Raw genomic sequence first — 15,101 nt, forward strand, 5'->3', positions numbered from 1 at the left:
ACTTCCTTGCTTGATTTTCTCCTGAGTCTCTGGTGTGGGTAAGGGTAAACTGCTCTGTTTGTGTTTCCTCATATGGAAGTGGAAGAGAAGAATGGGGTGAGGGCTTTTGTGGCTCATGCTTATTTCAAGTTGTGCCCCATTTCAAGGAAGTGTTTCTCAATCTAGGATTGATTTTTCTCTCTGATGTCAGATCTATCCTTCCCACTTCCTCTACTCTAGCATGTCTTTACCTGACACAGAACTGATTTCATATAGCCTCTCAGTTAACAACACACTATTGAGCTCCTCCCAAACCATCTACTTTGCATGCTATTTCCCTGCTTAAAGACTTCTACAGAGCTCCTTCTTGACTTCAGGACAAAGTCAAACCTCTTACCACCAGAAGGAAAGGGTCTTGTGATCTAGAATTTGAATGTATCTTCAGTCATATCTTTCATCATGCAACCACCCTTCATCCTCCACTCAAATTAATCCTAAGCTTTGGTCAGGCTGAACTTACTACAAGTCCTGTTCCACTTCCATGCTTTTACACATGCCTTTTTCTGGTCCTCAAACACCCGTCTCTACCAGTTTCTTTAGGTTACACCAATGTCTTCAGGTCAGCTTCTTCTGATACTTGAAGATTCAGCTTAAGTGCCAGCTTCAATCTTTACTTACACGTCTTCCTCTACAGGCAGAATTAGTTTCTCTCTCTTTTGTGCTCCTAGAGTATTTGTTTCTAAATGTATCAAGACACTTACCCTGCTTTATTAGAAATATGTGTTTACTTGACTGCCTTGGTATTAGGCTGTGATTTCTCTGAGGGCAAGAACCATGTCTCTTATTTTTATTTCCTCAAAACCTGGAACATTATAGCTTTTTAATTAATGTTTATTGACCGAATGAACAAAAAAATGCATGCCCTGGGCTGAAGAGGGCAGACCCTTCCTCCAGAATCTCCTCTTTCCCTCCGTCCTCTCTTTTCTCTCTGTGCTCTTGATTTTCCTGTTTTGAAAGGTGTATTTCAGGTCTGTGATATTTACTGGCAGCTCTACAGGAAAGAGTCACCATTACTTTGTAGCTTACTCTTGACCCTTGTAACTCCCTGAATGTGTCTTTATGCCTTTCAAGGAGGGATTATATCCTGTTAGCACTTGACAGATGTCCTCTTTTGGCTGGAGAGTGAGGAGAGAAGTGTCTCACAGTCTGCCTTTCCAAACTAAGTTGGAAGAAAAAAAAAAAAAAGAAAAAAGAAAGGAAAGGAAAAAAAAAAGAAAAAAATCAGCTTTTCTCCTTCTTTCTAAAATATGAAGATAGGAAGATTAGGAAGAGGCACTAAAGAATTTCTTTAAAAGAAACACTGTCATTCCCATCTGAATTCTAAAACGCCAGGGTGTCCACAACTTTCTCTTGTTGTGTCTCCTTGTGGTAGAAGCCTTGGATCAGTGGGTGGTCTCACAGTGCCCACACACCCCCCCTTGCCACTCACCACAGTAAGCTATAAGGACCTTTCAACTACAGCGCTTCACTTCCCCATGCTAGTGGTTTTTATCCAGAGCCTTTAATGTTACTTTAACAAATGTTACTTTAACATAGTCTTTTGTGGTTTAGCAATGATACATTTGGTAGCCATCACAGAGGAGGGGAGGATAGACTGGAAGCTTCTAATTTTTTTCTAATGTGAATCACATGCATTTAACAGACAAAATGGTATAAAGGTACAACAATGCATTATCCGGACCACATGATTTGTTAGTAATTTACACACTAAGGCTAATTTTCTGCAGTGTTTTTTCTCCCTGTTTTTTTTTTTTTTATATGAGACTAAAATGCATTTGGCACCAACACTGGAAGTTGGATTAGTAGAGTAGAGTAGAAAGTATTTGGGTTTAGGTATCAGACAGAATTGGGTTTGAATCATAGTTGTGCCAGTTATTACCGGCGTGGCATTGAGCATGTAACCTCTGGGAGCCTCAATTTTCCCACATCAAAGACGGACAGTAATGCCCATTTAGGATTAAATCATATCACATATATACAGTACCCAGCATAGCATGTGGCACCTACCAGAAACAAAACAAAAATTTTTTTCACACCCTTTCCGCAGCCCCTCAGAAAGAATGAGGCATTCAGAGTTAGAAAATTGGAACAGGGTCGAGATTAGAATATTCTTCCTAAGATCTTTAACTTAACAAAATCTTAATCAGTCTGGGTCATGGAGCCTAGTTTGGAAGCTAAAAATATCAATAAGATTACCTCCTGTGGTCAGTTTAGTTCCAGGATTCTTTGCCAATGTGTCAGAAAGAACCTGGGCACAAGATGCCCCTCTAAAGATTCCTGGTAGTGAATGAGTTGACAGTTGGAATTCAGGAGTGGTATCCTAAATCATGAAAAATGGGCCTTAGGAATGAGGGTTGAGACTGTGCCATTTCTTGTAAGCCTGTGGCCTGGATTCCATTAGGCTCAATGCCTGGATATCCCACAGGCACCTCAAAACTCATCATTTGTCAAACTGAACTCATCATCTCTCCCCTCCCCCAAACCTGTTCCTCCCCTCATCTCCTGTTTTGGTAGATGGCAACATTATCCATCTCAGCACCCTATTCAGACTCTCTGGCTCCTCCATCTTGCTCTTCAACCACATTAAATCAATCACAAAGTCCTATTGATTTTAACTCCTCAGTTCCTCTTGCCTCTGCTTTCTCTTCTACACCTTTACTGTGGCAGTCTCGGTTCCGGTTCTTATCATTGCCACCTGGACCACTCTCTCAGCTGTCTCATTGCCTCTAGTCTCAGCAACCCCCACTTTGGCTCTCCTCCAATCCGTCTTCCATAGAGCTGCTAAAACCCAATAAGACCATATTATTCCTAAATCTTTTCATGACTCCCCATTGCCTACATGATAAAGTCTAGCCTCTTTAGGTAGCCCTTTGTGATTCTGACCTTTTTAATTTTTAGTTTCATCTCCTGTCACTCTTCTCAGTTGCCATAAGCATTTATCACAATGAGCTACTAGGAGTGTACTTAATTGGGCTGCATTTCCTCAGGTTTCCTACCCTTTGTGCATGCTGTTCCTTCTGCTTAAAATGATTTTCCTTTTTAGCTCTGTCTTTCCTTTTATGAAAATTTCTTTCTAATTCAAGATCTAGCTCAAATACTATCTCTTTAAGGGAGAATTGGATGTCTTTCCTTTGAAATTCAACAGCCTACCTATTACACAGGGCTTTCATTATATTGGGACTTTTGGTATTCCTGTATCCTCTACTGGATTCTAGGCTTCTGGTGGGCAGATTATGTTTTATTAACATCTGAATGTCCAGCCCCAGCACAGTACTTGGCATACAGTGGGAACTCGGCAAATGTTTTTTGAATGAAATATGCAGCCAAGCACTTAAGTGTGAAATATATACCAGGCTTCAAACTATTTTTAAAAAATCCTCCAGTTTTATAATCTCGCTAGTCCAATCAGTATGAATCATAGGATCAAGGAAATCAATAAAGTCAACTTTTCTTATCATAGGCCTGCTGTCAATTGTAACTGCCCATAGGATTGGGACAGCGACCACCTCAGTGCAAGCTAGGCAAATCCTCAAGAGGCCACATCATTGGACAGAATTTCTAAAGGCTCATGGTACTGCTTTTCTTTCTGTTCCTGGGAACAGTTTATATAGTGAGCCTTGTTGGTCCCCAGGCACATGCTTGGTTACTGCGGTGGAGTGCTGTCCTGCTCCTATCCAAAGGATGGGGTAGGGGGACTGTCAGCCCTCAGGCTATGGAGGGGCCATGGGTTTGAAATTGTACTCCTTTGCCTCAGCTCAGCCCTGCTCACAGAGATCTCCCATCTATATGACAGTCCTCCTATCCCCTGCAGTAATCATGTGAGGGAGTACCCTATGGGTTTGCCCCAGCCTACTCTTTACTCCAGGAGACAGAAGGCTAAGCTCCTTTATCATTTTGTCCTTGCTAGATCTATGTAGTGCTAGAATAGGCACAGATGGAGTTTTCCGTAGCTGGTTAGCAAGTTATTTATGATCACTCAGGCCACTGGCAGGAACGTGGTCTGTTTGCCAAATCTCAAATCCTTTCATTGGGACAGGGATGACTTGTACAAGTCAAACCAAAATATAGTGTAAACTTTTTATAATTGATGTGTTCCCATAATTTGCACCTTTTTGGGTTTCATTAAAATTCCTGTGTTCTTATGATTTTCTGAGTTCTGATTCAATTTCCAGTAATGTTCTCTTTCTCAGAAATGCTAGTGTATCTGTCGACCTTTTACTATGGACCTACGTATGGAAGGCAGAAGTCCCTACTTACAAAAAACAAGTAAAAATTGCTTAGCATCTTACCCATTATAGTAAGCTCTTTGAAGTTCCTATAGAAATTGTTATTAAATGGTTTGTGGGATGAAGTCTAATGGAAGAAGTATGGTAATCAGTACAATAATCTGCTTCTTAGAAAGCTCCGATTGCTTGGGGATAAGGTAGAGTCTGTCATGATTCTTACTAAGGCGCAGCAGTCTTTTAAACATTGTTGCTGGTGGTGCTGAAGTATAATAAACATTGTACTAGAGTGTACTAATTTCCTGCTACTGGCAACATTTCCTCCTGATCTCTAGAAAAGACTAATAGAATTGTGTATGTCAGTGGAACCACACCCAATCAGGTGATCTTTTCTGGAAACTTACATGTTCTCATTAATCACCTATAATATGCTAATGAAGGAGGACTAAGAGAATATGAAAGTATATGTTATTCTAGAAAAAAACATCTTAAAGTCAGGAATTATTGAGACCCAGGCTTTGATCTATGGCTTGGCTTTCATAGATGAAGGATAGTATCTGATAGTCTTAATATTACTTTTAGTATTAAGAAGAAGCAAGACAGGGCAAAGAGGTAGGCACTGTTGGATTCTATTACTATGATAACTACATCCCTACTTTTGTAAGTTCCTAAAATGTCGTTTTCTCTGTGTTTTAGTATTACTTCAAGTGTGGTCCATGGATTGACAGTACAGTATCAGCTGAGAGCCAGTTAGAAAAGCAAATTCTCCAGTGCCCATCCCAGACCTACTGACTCAGCATCTCTGGGGTGGGGCTTCAGGAGTCTCTTCTAGCATGCTCTCCAAGTGATTCTTAATGCACATTAAAGTTTGGGAAGCAGTGTTCTAGGGCATCATATCCTGAAGTGTGTTTTCTTAGTTTTTTAGTAAGTGCCACACCAAAAATGCTTCCAGTCATGGTCAAATGAATTTAGAAAATGCTGGGTTAAACAAAGTTAAGCTTTTTAGTTTTAAATTTTTTTGTGGGGGGTCAGATTTTGCAGAGCTTCTAATATGTTACTCTACTGCTCAAAATTCTCTATTGGACTCCCAACACGCTTAAAGTAGAAGCCAAAGTCCTTATCATGGCCTGTGAGGCCCTGCATGATCTGGCTGTTGACTCTCTGATCTCATTTCCTATCTTTGTTGCTCTTGCTTGCTACACTTCACCTACACTGATCTTTTAGTCAAGCACACTCTTTCTTTAAAACCTTTGCACTTGTCATTCCCTCTGCATGGAAATCTCAGGTCTCTGCTTACATGTTTCTTCAGAGAGACCTTCCCAGGTTGTCCTATACAAAATTGCAGCTCCTGTCACTTTACTCCACTCCCTTACTCTAATTATTTTTCATCACAGCCCTCATGACTGTCTGACATTTGCAGTATTGTTTGTTGACTGGTTTACTGTTTGTCTTCCCCACCAGAACGTTAAGCTTCACGGATCTGTTCATTGCAGATCCTTTAGTACCTGGACTAGTGCCCAACACATAGTAGGTTACTTAATAAATATTTATTGAATTAATGAATAAACGAGTGGAGAGAAGAAATTGTAGAATAGAGAATAACAATAGTAGGACAAAGTATGGCGGCCCAGGAAAAATGCGTGAGCCTCCCAGAAAGCAGGATAGAGAGGACACTTGCAGGGTTTGGTCCTCCAGGGTCTTAGGAGTCATACACTATTATGATTGATCCCAAATCATTGATTGTTACCATGAAGACCACTGAGACATGGGGAAGTGAACTTCCTGTAGTTTTGTCTATAATCATGGAACAATAATGACCATTTCACACAGAATGGACTCCCAGTTAGCTCTCCATGGAGTGTTTTCCTTAGTTCTTTTCCCTGTCACTTATCTATCCCTGTGAAATCATTCACTTCTATGGCTTCAGCTGTTATTAATAGACACTGGCCAAATTTCTATGTTTACTACCCAACCTTTTCTCCTTTAATTTTATTGCCCAAATGAACATGTCTACTTGGACGTTGAATTTGCACCTTCAGATTCAAGATAGAGTTAAAAGCATCATTTTCTTCCCTAAGCCATATTCCTCTCTGATTTTCTTACTTTGGTAATGGCAGCAATATCCTCACAGTCTTTGAGGCTGAAAACAATGGTAGTACTCTACAAGTCTTTAGACTTCACCTTTTCTCATTCAAACAGTTGCTCAATCTTGTATATTACTCCCAATGTTTCTTACATCTGTATTTGTTTCCTTTTTTTGGGGGGGGGTTTGTTTCTGCCCTAATACTGGACTATTATAATAACCCCTGAACTATCCCCCCAACCGTGCTCTCAATCCATCTTAAACAGATTCATCAGCCTAACTCTTAAGATACTGCCCAGTATGGCCACGACTTTTCCATACCTCTTTATGTCTACTGTTTCCTCACATCATTTCGCTGGTTTAGCCAAACTGGACCGCTTGTTCTTTTCCTGACTGTTTCTGAGATCTTTTGTTCCATGTCTTCACTCATTCTGCCCGCACCCCCATAAGAAAGCTTTTCTCGTTGTCCATGTTTATTAGTATCCTGTCCATTCTTTAACACCCACATCAAATATCCTCGCCTCCAAGGTGGCTTTCTGATACCTTCTTTTAGAAAAATGTGATTCCTTTTCTTTTTTCAATATCACTTACAATTTTGGCACATCCTACCTCATTTAATAATAATTTGTATCTTTATTTTACTGCTACCACTATACTGAAAGCCCCTCGCAGGCAGAGCCTTTGTCTTACTAATCTCTGAATCTCCATAGTGGGTATCTAAAACATATTTATTGACTTGAAATGAAATACCATGACCCAAATTATATTTTGTAATTGCAGTGTGGTCATATCATGGACTAAGAATGTTGTGATGGGGAACTCATTGGATGGGGTCATATTTACATCCAGTACTCTTGGGAGTGGTATGGCCAATGTTATTAATCATTTGAGACGGAAAAGGTGCAGAAAGGTTAAGTGATTGCCACTGTCACACAATATAGGACCCAGGACTCTCAAGTCCCAGTCTACAAATCTGATTCAGGTTTCTCTTAATAACTCTTCCTCTTCTGGAAAATAATAATTGCTATTCTTCAGTTTTTTTGGCATCTGAACTGCTCGGAGCAAGGGAAACTGAAAGGCTTAATCCATTTATCCTCAAGGGATAAATTCAGACTCAGATGCCCTGGTCTCAAAATGGCAGTTGCCTTGTCTGCTTCTAAATCTGGTGTCTGGGGAGCAATCCAAAGAAAGTCTGCCTCCATTCCACCCATCTAGTACTCACCCTCCCACAAATCCTACAATTCATTTGAACTGATGGAAGTCCTGCTAATTGCCTCTTATTGGCCTGTTATAAGATGAAGCATGGGGAAGAGACAAAGCCTCCCTATTCACATTCTCCGTGGGCAGCAGGGGTCTCTGCAAAATTAGAGAAACTGGGGCCCAGGCTATTCATTTTTGAAAGTCAGTAAAGATCTTCCACCATTCAGAATCCCACATTATAATCACAATATTGCATCCTGGGAGATCCTGTCAATTTTCTCAAATGGTCTGCTAGAAATTTAGAGCCTGTTTAATATTATAGTCTATTTAATAAATCAGCACTACTGATTGACTTTTTTTTTCCCAGAGTGATACACACTTTACATTTTAATTTCACTATTTTTTTCCCCATTTGGAGGTGAGAGAGAGAGAGAGAGAGAAGGGGGCAGTGCTTTTCATGAAAACATCAGTTCTTGTATTTATGTTTTAAGAAAGCAAAGGGAAGGCAAGAACTGCAGCCTGATAACTGAACACTCTGTTTAGAATTCCCTCCTCTCCATTGGACCTTAGCTGGGTTTCAATAATTATTGCTCAGGCACATAGTCTTGGAGCTTTGCTTTCTCTCAGACTTGTACACAGTTCTAGGAAGGGTTGTTGCCAAAGCCATCATGTGATTTATTGACCCTCCACTGGGACAAGGGGGAACAGATATAACTTTGTGATTTTATTATAAGGAGGCTGGGTTAATATTTCTAGGTGAAACAAGCTACTATACCAAGTTCAAACATCTGAAGAGGGAGGTTAAGAAACCCTGAGTGTGGGGTGTAAGGATTATTCTGTCCTGGGGCTGTACAGACGTCGTCTGAGGCAGGGAGCAGGAGAAGAAAGGACACATTGTGACCCATTTCCAACACCTCCTGTGTGTAGAGGCGGAAGTTCCTTGCCTGCAGAGGGACACGCGCGGAGGAAAAATAGGAGAGTTACAACATGGCACTTACATAAACAACACCAAACTGGCATAAAACATCTAACAAAATTACACGACTTCAAGCTTGGAATTTTTATACAACATAAATATTAGGGTTCAGCCCATTTAATAATGCTATATAAAATCAAGATTTAAGGCAGTAATGTTCCACATAAACTCTGAAAACAACATTTATGCTTCTTATAAAAGCAGAAAATGATTGCATTCTGTGGGTTTTTCAAGATGATGAATATAATTACATGAAGCAACAAAAATGGATTGAATTAAAAATCTACTAGTTTCAATTTAAGTTGGTTAAGGGGGAAAAATGTAGTTTCTGGCCAAGGACTGAAAAAATTTTACAAGTATCCAAAAAAAAAAAAATTGTATGCACTCTTAGGCAGTTAGGCAGCCCTCTACCAACATGTGTATGTAGCCCAAGAGTCACCAATGAAATATGAGCTGCTTCAAACCTGCTAAGCTAAAGAAACCCTTGAATAGTATCTGCTGTCACAAGTAGAGCTGGTGTCTTTTTTTCTCCCCCTTAGTACATGGCCACCCCTGGAATAATCCAGTTGCTCCCCTAGTGCCTTTATGGTATCTTGTGCAATTTATTCTTCATCAGTGTTGGCTGTTTTCGACTAAACCTTCGGTATGAACTTATAATCTGAGCAGTACCCCAATGGAAGAACACTTGGAGTCTCTAATCTATGTCCCTGTGTCCGTGGGTCAGGGGCCACTTCTGGGTTGTTGCTCTGTTATTTAAGAGAGCCAATCACTCCTGTATGGTCTTCCTGTTTTGTGGGCTAAACTTGATTGATTTCGTGTGTGTGTGTGTGTGTGTGTGTGTGTGTCTGCACGCATATGTGTGTGCTGGGTATGGATGGGGAGATGGTTAACCTAGGCCAAAAAGAAAAAAAAGAGAAAAGAATTCAGCCCAGTGCTACATCATGTTAACTTACTAGACAGAGCCTAATAAACTTTTACTAATCTCTTCTGTGCCAACAGTTTTTCCTGAAGTTGCTTATTAGTGGAGGTTAGATTTGCACATTTGGATTTAGATAAGACAATAATTGTGACAGTAAATTCTCTATTTGTGAAAAGATAGCATGGCATAACCTTGCCATTGGTATAGGTTTTTACTACCACTAGTCTGCTGTTCTTAAATAAATCATTTGTATATCTAACTCAGTGTATACTTATTTATTTTTTCTCCTTGACTTGTGCTATCCTCAAGCTGAGACTTGGTGTCACTTGGTGTCTTTTCAAGGTGGGCTAGCTGGTGATTTTTCCTTGCTTGACCAGACCACAATAAAGCTGGGTCCAGGAACTGTGGAAGAAGTCAACATGCAGGAGACAGAGAGAAAAGGGGCAGAAGTGCAGTCTTTGTCCACTTGTAGGCGCCAAATTCAAAGTATGCAGCATGTGCAAAGTGGTATTTAAGTCAATGAAAATGAACTCATATATATGTATTTTTTTTACCTCTTAAGTGTTATACACAATGCAGTTTCCATTATCCATAAAAAGAAGATAAAAATGGTAAAGATTAGTACCTGGTGTAGAGGTATATTGATCTGCTTAAGGAGTGCTTTCACTGCCATCTGGAGCTCGTAGAAGAACAATTGCATGGGGCAGTCAGAAGTATGATCCACACTTTCCATAGATTCAGAGCCAGAAAGCTTTTGGACCCATTCCCACTCCTCTCTGTATGTTGAGTCAAGTTAAAATTAGAAATATAACAAAAGTTCAGAACACAGCTCAGAACATTTTTAGTGTATATGTCCAGAACCTGGATAACCAATTTTTGGTGGTTAAAACTCAATACAATTCATGAAATTTGAACTTCTTGCCACCCAAATGGAGTTTAAAATGAGCTTTTGCTAATTTAAGCTTAGTTCACCTATCAAACCACATATACCTCAGAACAGCAGGTCTAATTTGTATCAGTTTCTGAGATTGGAGCTTTGAAATATTTGTTAATAATTTCCTGACTGTCTTCATTTTTCTTTCCCTGAAGATCCTCTGTAAATTCTGAGACCCTTCATTTTACCACAGGGGCATCTGCTGGTTAATTCAGCAGTTGGGTAACCACAGGACTCTGGTCCAACTCAGGCAACAAACCACATGGCACATTTCAACCCTGGCCTGTTGTAATCGTGGGGACTATTTTGGTTTCTTTACCCCTTCCAAGAGCTTGAGGAGAATCACAAACAGGAACATCAGACAATTCCAATAAAAGGAACCAGGGGACACACATCACTGCTTCCATCCTCCTTTCAAACCAGTCATCTGTGTCTTTATTCTGCGTGCTCTGTAATCCTTCCTAATGAACTTTTCCAAATGTCACGCAGAAGGGAGGGGAAAAGAATGATGGTGGGAGAAAACACATCTGGTTTGTCCCCCAAAGACTGTGCTTCAAAAGGAGCTTGAAAAGAACAAGGTAAACGCCTCCTGGGAACATTGTTTCCACAGGTATGCTAGCGCAAGACTCTAAACACATTCATTTGGCCCAGTTTCTCCTCTTCCTAACTCTGCAGGGAGCAGCAACATGTTCTCAGGAGCAGGCTAGAGAGGGAAGGAAAGCCCTCCTCTCTGAACACGGAAGGAGAGGAGGTGCTAACGTGTTCCCACCCACGTGAAAACCCTTGGAAGGCTCTCCCCAGTGGGCTATACCAGCCTGGGCTCCAGTCTGTGCATCAGAAAATGAAATCAACTGTGACATGAGCTTTTCATCAGAAAACAATCTCTTTTAACCAGCTACCCTCTTAGCAAAGTTTCTGTGTTCAAGATATCTGTTTCCTTTCAATTCCCACACTGGAAAATACTATGGAAAATCTACCCTATTGTCTCAATAAGAGAAACAAAAATTAAATCCTACTTCAATTTGGTATGCTGTTGGCTTCACAAATAATTGAAATCTTTGAGAACCTGCTTGGGAGTTATTTCTTTTCTCCCATCACTGATATTGAATTAAACGAGGGGGTTCTGACTAGTACAAGCATTCACAAAACCTAAAAGAGCATATTGCTAAAATAGCATCTGTAATTGAATTAGAGAATAAATTACCAGTAGGAATACCAGGAAACATGTACCACTAACTAAGCAGTTCAGTCTATAAGGATGAGGGAGATGGAACTGGCAAGAGTGAAGGCTACTGGAATCTTTTATAAAGATGAAACTTGGATCTTTGTCAAGGGGAAATTAGTTGGTATAACCACTGAAAGATAGAGTCTAAACCTTTAAGACACAAATCTAGAAAATGGATGAAAGTAACCATTGCTGAGTCAACCACAAATGAGCCATGTAACCTCTTGGGAAGGATTGATAAGATAACCAAAGTTGCTGTAGAAGTGACCACCAGATGGCAGACTTAAGGTCTAGGTGTAGTTAAGTGAAAGATGAGACTATGGCAGCTAGTGAGTTCTTTGAAGAGCCCATCATCATTTCCTTTGTTGTCATCAAATAGTATTTAATAAACAATACACTACAGTTAATAAGCTCTTGCCACTTTATGGACCAAATTTTAAATGACCAAATTAGAATCCTTTCTGGTTAAGCAAATCCATAGGTGGAACTAGAATCTGGGGATCTAATTTGTACTGTGAAGCCTGATGAAACCTGGGGAGTTCTTTTTCTTTTCTTATCTATTCCATCCTTTTTTCAGGTTGAGCACAATTCAATTCATTATAGTAAACTTTCAGAGGCCTGCTAGAGGGCTAGTTGTGAATCTGAGCCAGATTACCAAGATTGGGCAACTTTCCCAAAGCTAACAGGGTAATTCACCATAATGCCAAACCATAGAGCAGTTTCCAGAAGCACAGGCCTTGTTACTTTTTTTCTTCTTTAGAGAACCATAAAGACTACAGGAAACATACAAAGTCCTCAGGCCAGAAGGTTAGGGGTGGGGAGAACGGGGATAGGGAGGTTCTTTAAGGGGAAATCAGTGGCTCTACCAGAACCCATTTCCACAAGTGACACTTTTTTAAAAAATGACTTACTAAGTTGTGAAGAAAAGATCCTGGAAATAGAATGTTGAAAGAAAAGGGCATCTGTTCATTAACCAGTTGAGTATGGGTGGTTGCACCACGAATACCATAGAGAGGAAAGTGAAAGGAGTGTGCCCCTCCTTCATGGGCTCACTTCTTCCACCAACCACCACCACAAACCCTCCTTATCCTAATGTTAAAATGCAGCTAAGCCTCTGCCCCGGTGTGCTGGCACCGGGGACATCTCACCACAGAAACTACGGCGTGTCAGTTTGCTTCTGACACATCAAACCCATCACTTGAGCCATTGTTTCATCACAAGGAAAATACAGACTCCTCATGACTTACTTGGAAATGTTATTGTTTTCACGGATCTTCACGTGGCAGAGAATGTTGGGCAACTTTTGGGTAACTAGAACTTTGATCTGATCCACAGAGCTACACAGCTTTAGGTAACCCAGATATAATCCAGGAGAGAGACGCTGATGACTCCTTTTGTGATAAGAGAGAATATCCTATAGGGTGAAGAGCAAAACAACACATAAAACACCTTGAAAAGGTAATTTCAAAACCTTTTCCTTTCTTAGGTGCACTGTGTCATAAATTAAAGGAGCTATAGCTAAGCAATTAGGTGAGAAGCCCTGGATACCACCATGAATGTTGGGGACGTGTTGGTGGTACAGCCAGGCTTTACCTTCAGGAGAATTATCCTCCAAATTAAGTGATCAGTCATTAACAGAGCCTGCATCCATCCATCCTAGGTCCCTCAGTGTTTGGGGCCATGGTAGGGGTGTGGGTTGTGACTGGGAATGGGAAATTAGAAAACTAGAATTCATAATTTCTGTCCTTGTAGGGCTTATCGTTTAGTTGTGGGGAAACAGAAATTTGCAAGTGTAAAAGCTGATGAAACAGTACAGGAAGCCTCATTATTTCAGAATAATTGGTATCTAAGAAAAGTCTTAGTATTAAATGACATTATTTAAAATTGGATCAAAATTTTAGAGTGAGTAGAAAAACAAAGACTTGGTTGATTCTTTATCTTGAAAAATGAAATAAAAAGTAATAGCAACAGATTTATTTATCTTACATTATTAACACTTAAGTTGTAGTTATTAATTCTGAGGATGAAGAAAGAATCAGGTATTGATTCCTTTTTTTTTTTTTTGGCTTACTTTCTTTAGACAAAATTGTATGATAGTTGAAATGCTATTCCTCACATTTAACTTTTACAACATGATCATGAAGAGGGTATTTTTGCAAGAGTATTTGAAGTCTTCATATTTTTTCCCTGGCTTTTAAAAAATGTTGTTATTCAGGTCATTCTCCTAAGATTCTTGTTCATTTTGTGTTCTTTGATTGTTAACTGGCCTACCACTGCTAGATTCTTAATTGTCAGTAGCTTTGCCTGTGATTTGCTTAGGTCTCCATATCATCTTCATCAGCTTCATGAAATTCTGTATCTTTTACAAGATTTTAAAACTTGTCTTGTAATAGATTTGCCTTGAATTTGCATTGTATTTTCACATCATAATAATCTACGGCAGCAGAGACTGAATGAAGTTGTTGGTGCAACAGGAAGTGCCAACCTAGTTAAGCACAGAGGGATGTTTGAGTGGAGTCTTGTTTTTTATGTGGTCAGCTCTCTAGTGAACTATTTTGGTTGTGACTTTTGCTTCCCTATACAACTTCAGGAACTCAATGAATAATTAGAGATATGTATCAGTAGGTAAGACCTTTTTAAACTTTTGGGCATTGGGGGAACTGAAACACAGAGTTAGGAGTGAGGAGTCAGGGAAGAATTCCTATAGGCCAGAGTGTAGGCTGGTTTTCCAAGGGAGTGAAAAGAACCAACCCTACCATGAAATGCAGGGGAAATTAAAAAGAAGAGAAAATCAAACATTTAAACTTCTACAGAATTCTATATGGAACAGAGAGGTATGAAGCCTTCCTTGACCTGTATACTCTGAAGGAGTGATCCCTCCTTTGTAGAATTCACCATCATCTGCAACATCTAACATACGCTATTGTGTATTATCGCCTCTGTCCCATCCTTTATCAAACGTTGAGTTCTAGGCACTACAGGAGACACTGAGGTTTCAGGTGAACATGATGTGATCCTTACTTTTGAGGAGGTTGAGAAAGATGAGTAAACAAATGACTACAGTATTCTGAAATCTGTTTTATAGTAGAGGCAATGGAGGCATACAGAGGAAGGAGTACTTATTATTTTTCCCATTTATGTTCAACATTTTCTTGAACCAGACTATGAAATTAATGGCAGTGCTATGTTTTGTATTGCTTTGTGTCCTTAGTACTTAGTGCTATTTCTGTATATAATAGATACACAACATGTGGAACTCAGGACAGGTCCCTAAGCCAGAACATAGGAGAACAGCCGAAGAGGGACAAAATAAGAATGGTCACAGTTGGGAGGAAGGCATAACTAGCAGGTACAGTAAAGCAAAGTCTAAATAACTTTTATGATATTTGGCCAAAAAAAAAAAAAGACTAGAAAAACTGGATTTTGTGATCAAGAAGGAATTTTTATTGTCAGGAGATGGATATGGCAGAACTTTTTGATGTCTTCTGTCTTACCTCTTTAG

At 39.8% G+C, this 15,101-nt stretch overlaps 1 protein-coding gene and 1 long non-coding RNA gene across 3 annotated transcripts in view; one reads left to right on the plus strand and one right to left on the minus strand.

The window, feature by feature from the left end:
- Positions 1-15,101, minus strand: part of ANKFN1 (ankyrin repeat and fibronectin type III domain containing 1) — a 385,668-nt gene that overhangs the window by 24,471 nt on the left and 346,096 nt on the right. For both annotated transcript variants that reach the window (XM_034640636.1, XM_034640637.1), the window contains exons 15-17: positions 12,847-13,013; positions 10,066-10,216; positions 8,321-8,489 (exon numbers count right to left, since the gene is read on the minus strand). In XM_034640636.1, the coding sequence (XP_034496527.1) occupies positions 8,321-8,489; positions 10,066-10,216; positions 12,847-13,013 (487 nt within the window). The remainder of the gene's footprint in view (positions 1-8,320; positions 8,490-10,065; positions 10,217-12,846; positions 13,014-15,101) is intronic.
- The window catches only part of LOC117795562, a 31,893-nt gene continuing 29,753 nt past the window's right edge, over positions 12,962-15,101 (plus strand). The window contains exon 1 of the long non-coding RNA XR_004619626.1: positions 12,962-13,057. This is a non-coding gene — a long non-coding RNA (uncharacterized LOC117795562). The remainder of the gene's footprint in view (positions 13,058-15,101) is intronic.

This window comes from Ailuropoda melanoleuca, chromosome 13 (assembly GCF_002007445.2).
Source record: "Ailuropoda melanoleuca isolate Jingjing chromosome 13, ASM200744v2, whole genome shotgun sequence".
NCBI lineage: Eukaryota > Metazoa > Chordata > Mammalia > Carnivora > Ursidae > Ailuropoda > Ailuropoda melanoleuca.